The 6,050-nt window shown below is 25.9% G+C and overlaps 1 protein-coding gene across 2 annotated transcripts in view; it reads right to left on the bottom strand.

Moving 5' to 3' along the window:
- Window positions 1-4,522: 4,522 nt before the first annotated feature.
- Window positions 4,523-6,050, bottom strand: part of LOC111634730 (inactivation-no-after-potential D protein-like) — a 43,390-nt gene continuing 41,862 nt past the window's right edge. The window contains exon 9 of one of the 2 annotated variants that reach the window (XM_023379567.1): window positions 4,523-5,063. In XM_023379567.1, the coding sequence (XP_023235335.1) occupies window positions 4,990-5,063 (74 nt within the window). In that variant the 3' untranslated portion in view covers window positions 4,523-4,989. Of the gene's footprint in view, window positions 5,078-6,050 lie in introns of both variants that reach the window. The other variant, XR_002758272.1, reaches the window with a different exon arrangement.

Below are 6,050 nucleotides of genomic sequence, written 5' to 3'. Positions count from 1 at the left end.
ACGGTCGGTTAACCGAGGGGTCGGTTGATCGGGGGTCGGATAATCGAGGTTCTACTGTAGTTATGGCAATTACTTGTAAGTTTGGGTTATTGTAATCAATGACAGCCAAAACCACATTGCATACTATATAACCTTGCATATAACCTATTTTTTATTTACTTATTTTTATTTTTGACTTAGGATGTGTTTTTTGAAATTTAATCCCATTGTAAGTCAAGAAGCGACTGTATTGTAAACAGCTATGGAAAATGATAAAAACTCTAAATAAAATAAGTAAAGTGAATATACCTGTAATGGAAATTAAATATTAAAATAGTTCTAATATTTTATATATTATGTTTTATTAGAATTTTAATGAAACATATGCCTATTAATACCAAAAATTTTTTTAAGTTTATGCTATTAATATTTATTTTTTTAATAATAAAAATGATAAAATTAAGATAAAGATAAAATTTATTCAGAGTAATTTTAAAATAGGAGTTTTATATGAGTATTTTAATAATCAATTTCTTCTAATATACCAAGAAAGACTCATTTTTTCCAAGATAGCTTAAATTTACTTCTACATTTGAAAGAATTGCATTTAACAAATAAATTCAAAATAAATATTTTAAATTATTAACTATATACAGAATGTATGTGTATGGATGTGCATAGATGTAGTCTACTCATAGAATATTATGTAAACAAATATTTATTGTGACATTGTCACAATGCCAAGCTGCAATTTTCAATCATAATTATTTAATTTAAAATATATGCTGTCCATTTTCAAATTAGGAGTGTCTTGCCCCTGTACATCATACTTTTCCTTTAGTATTCAAGTTATGCTGGTTATATATCTAATTCCTTTCAAGGAAAATTTTTGAATTGAAATAACATGACTTTTAGTGTGCATTGGAAGTTTGCATATAGTTAATCAGGCCTCCAGCTCATAAGCTTTCCATATCTGGTCTTGGCTTTCATCTATCTAACTCCATTCTCAAGATTAAGGAAAGATAGATGGATGACAATAGAAATTTATAGGTCTACAATTTTTTTCAAATTGCAGCCCAATTAGGGTATTGTTTTATGAATGTATAGTCATATTCAAACTTAATACAATAAAATTCTATTAAAAATCATGACACTTTAATATAGCAACAGAATTTATGAATCAGTTGTTCCACACATTAATTGTTCCTAATTAACTACTATGTAAAACTTTAATTGAGTATTTAAGATACAATACTATGCTAATATAAAACCCAAAAAAACAAGTGCTTGAAAGATTACAAAAGTAAAAGTACATATGATTAAAATGTTTTTCAAGATCTTTTGTCTCAGCTTCAGACTGCTGTCTGCAAGTAGGAGCGAGCTGACCTGCCTTGCCCCTCACACATGATTAATATAATACTACCCGCAAGTTTTACTCTACACATATATATGACAACAATATGATGACCCTTCCCTATTTCAAAACAGACCACTTGTTAACAAACTAAATAAGTGAACAACAATAATATATAAAAATTAAAATAGCTACAAAACAACAGTAAAGATACAAATTTAATCAAAGTTTAATAATATGGAAGAGAGACTTTAGATATTAAAGATAATTGCTATAAATTGTAAAGTAGGTATAACTAAGAATGTATATGAAAATTAACAGATATTAATGAGTCCTATTCATTAATGATCAACTATTAAAAAACAAAAACCATTTTATAGCTATTATAATTCGTGTAAAATCTGTTGTTCTTTTGTTTGCTTGTAGTCTGTTCTGAAAATAAGTAGATCATTATGGTAATATCACAAGTGTTGAGTAAAAAATGGAGAATTGTTATTTCAAAGAGTAAAAGGGACAAAGGTGATGTGCTCATTCTTGTTTGCAGAAACCTTTTGTCTCAACTTCAAACTACAGTTGAAAATCTGAAGATGAGACAAAACATCTTTATAAATGTTTTATCCATGCATACAGTGTATTTTTGATCCCTATAATCTTTCAAATACTTGTTCTTTTGGATTTATATTTAATATTTATTTAAATTTGGTCCTTTACATCAGAACTAATTTTACAATTATGCTTAAAACATTCATTACAATATTATATGTATGCTATATAAGGTTTTCTCTGATAAATCATTATAATTACCTAGGACTCTAGACTCTAACATAACCTTTGATCTTAAAAACATAATCTTATACATAAAATTAGTTATTAGTTTTAGTTAGAGCAAGAGATAATTATGGAATGTAAATAGGAAAAATAATAGCTTTACGTATGTTCAATTTTTTCATTTCTATATATTAGACTGTGACGTTTAAATTACAGATCTTAGTGAAATTGAGAAGAAATTAAAAACATAATTATAACATTTGGTATGCCTTACCATATTCTTAAGATCTGGACTGTCTGTTATTAATTCAAATGTATTAACTTAAAATACACAAAAAATAAAGTTATTAGTGTTGCAACAAATAGTATATTCAGCCAGGAGCGTGGCTGAATAGCCAAATATTCAGCTTGATTAATGCACTACGAAAATTGACAAGCAAACTGCATTAGGGCAAGGACCCTGCTCTCTATTGGCCCGCTGTCACTACGCTTTGCCAATCGCGTTAATTCTTGGCAGTTGTAGCGGACAGACAAGAGCGTCATGGCAGTATGTGATAAATGATGATATCAAATGTGGATAACAATGAAATGACCTACATGTGTAAATAACAGAAAAAGAACAGAGAGGGACTGCGAAGTAAAAATGTGAAAGTAAATATGAAATTGAGTTTGATAGCATAATCAAATAAGTCGAGGCAGCTTATTGGCACGAAATTTGCGGCCGTCAATGCCAAACAATTGTTGTCATAGACTTCGGAAAGCTAAATGCTTGTAATAAAAGTCACTTAGCGTGCACGGGCGAAAGCCTGGGACCGTTCAGGGTTAAAAAGAAGGATAGGCAGGGTCAGACCCTCAGATGTGCGACGATTCTCGAACGAATAGGTATGTACGTGTGCTGATCTTTGGAATTATAAATTGTGGATACATGTGACTAATATTATTTTCTTTTTTATTTTGTGAATGTTATAAGTTATAAATAAATATAAACAAACAACGCTAACCCGATAACATTAAATCTAAATACCAAAATGATTAATTTACTGTGTTTTTGTTATTTCTTACTCCTGTTTTTAGGTATTCGGCTGAATAGTGATTAAATATATAGTATTTGGTCGAATAGCGAAAAATAGGCCGAATACCGAATAGTAACTGAATATTCGTTACATCACTAAAATGTATATTTGAAAGAACTTTCAATGAAAATACAAATACATCTATTCCAGGCAAAGAATAAATAGAATTAACAGTTTACTAGATTCCATAACTACATGGATTTTAGAATATACAATTTTGCAAATATAATTTTCTTTTTTATTGTGTGTTTTACATTAATTCAAGTCTATTAACACCAAAAAGCAATTATACAAGTACTTTCAAATTTTAATAATATGAAATTATAGAATATTTTAAAATTATAATAATTGTAAATAGGCAATATTCATTGGTTGCAATGAAATAGTAACAAATATTTGCATTACATTTTGATTACACTTTAGAATTGTAACTCGAGGACGATTCATTAATCAGATTCAAAATGTTTGTTTTAAATATAAGATTTTTCATTAAAGGTATAATTATAAATTTCTAATAATATATTGATAGAAGATGTAAGGAAGGTATGAAATTGATTATTGTTAAAATTATAACATCAGAATTACAAAATATTTTATCCATTCTGTATGAATCACATAGCCTTATTCTTAAATTCATTAAAGGTAGTAAAATAGATCTTTAATCATTCTATATTCAATTCATTCAATCCATATCTGTCTATTTTGATGTAACAATTCTGAAATCTTAAATCATTCTAATAGAATAAATATATATACTAGATATGAATTGTTTGCTGTTTTGTGTTAGAAGTATTTTTGTCCATTATTTAATGTAAATTAAATCAAATGTGTAAGTAAAGCATATGTTATATTTTAAAGCCAAAATTTATCTTGCATTTACTTAGCTCAAAAAATAATATATAGATCAATTCCATATTTTGACAAAAATACAACAAAAAGATTAAGATTCATTTAAAAACTTTTTAAACTTGTATGAAAAGGTCATGTGCAATTTTTTTTATAATAGTATTGCATTTTGAGCAGCTAAATAGAATAATGACTTTTCTAAAAGCAATGAACTGAGGATAAAGCAAAGAAACTTCAAAAACATTTCCAATAGCTTAACTGACTCCTAAAAAATAAATTGTTCTATGTATTTTTAGGTGTAGAATAAATTTCATAAATACTAAAACTAATATTAATTACTATTTATTGCAATAATTTAATTCATTCTTTTTACTTTTTAAAGCTAATGAAAATAGAAGCAATATTTTCACAAAATTATGTAAGTAATGAAAAAATGTTATAAATAATAATAAAAATAAAATAATTTTTTCATTTTTTGTAAATGTAAACTGATTTTGCAGTGGTGTATCCAGAATTTTGAGAATATGGATACTGCTCAAGGCATATTCAGGAAGTACCAATGCAATAGCCCATTTTTCAGATGAATTACTTTGGAATTACTTTACTTGCCTACTTTTTTTAATATTCTGTTTAGCTTTTTCAAATTGTTAAATGGAAGATGGAAAATTAATAATTGATAATTTTGAATTGATAGATTGGTTATAAATTATACAAACTGCAGTATGATTTATACTCAGTGTGATTCCAAAAGGGAAAGAGAAAAGGTATAAAATTATTACATTTCTTATTTTCACTAAAAATAAGAATTGAACTACAGTTATTTTTAATTAATATGTAATTACCTTTAGTCCTTGTTCTATATCTATTGAAAGTATTCCAAGAAATATCAGTTTAAATTTTTCTGCTTTGTTTCTGTATATAGTTGCTTTCTGCTATTGAACTTATTCAATAGCATTATTACATTTATTTTTAAAGTAACTGAACTAATTTCTTTGGTATTAAGGGGTGCTGCAACATCATAAGCACCACTCCTGGATATACTCCTACAATTTTGATTCTGTGAATGTTATAATTTATATTTTCTTAATATAAGAATCTTATTACACAAAAAATCAATATAGAATTTTATAATAATTCCTTATATTATAATTAAATCTAATCATTTAATATTTCAAACAACTGTAATATTTAAAACATAATTTGCCTACAAATAATAAACATAATTACAATTTCTTAAATTAATGTGAACAAGCACCAGTAAAACAGATATTTGTTAATATAATATTCTATTTTATTTTCTTAAAATCAACATTTTAAAATTTACAAATTCAAATAAAACTCTTTCTGTAATCTGTGTTCTAATGAATTTTATTTGAAGATAGTGAAATATCTTTTGCCTGCTGCTGCTCCCTTTCTGGCTCACAAGCATGAAGATATATATGTATGTATGTTAAAAAAACTTTAGCTCTTAAAAATTACAGTGCTAAGATATATTTTCTTTAATAAATTTAAAGTTATTAAACAATAAAAATGTGTAAGACTTTATACAATCATATGTATAAATCATCAATATATGTATTATTAATTAAATGTCTAGATAAATTATTAACATATAATATTTTTAATAAATAAATAAATATAAGAAAAAATTTACTTAATAATATATTTTTTTAATTTTGTGCAATTTAAATTTTGATTTGTTATTTTGTGGATAACATTATCTTATTTTCAAACTGACTTAGTCAAATATCATTTCTGATTAAGAGAAATTATTATATTATTGGGTTGTTCAGAAAGTAAGTTCATTTTTTTTCCGTGGAAAAAAACGCAATATTCTTATAATAAATAAATATTTTATTGAATTATATATCGACCATTTTGGTCAAATACCTGTTGTCATCGTTTCTGGTAGTAGCACGATTTCACATTCATAAAAGTTTTGATCGTTGCTTACAAAAAACCGATCCAAGTGATTTTTGACATTGTCATTTCAAGTAAATGTCTTACAGTTAAAAAAAATTGTATAGACC

This window comes from Centruroides sculpturatus, unplaced genomic scaffold (assembly GCF_000671375.1).
Source record: "Centruroides sculpturatus isolate CEXI.00-Female unplaced genomic scaffold, Cexi_2.0 scaffold462, whole genome shotgun sequence".
NCBI lineage: Eukaryota > Metazoa > Arthropoda > Arachnida > Scorpiones > Buthidae > Centruroides > Centruroides sculpturatus.
This window is presented reverse-complemented; position numbering and strand designations above follow the sequence as displayed.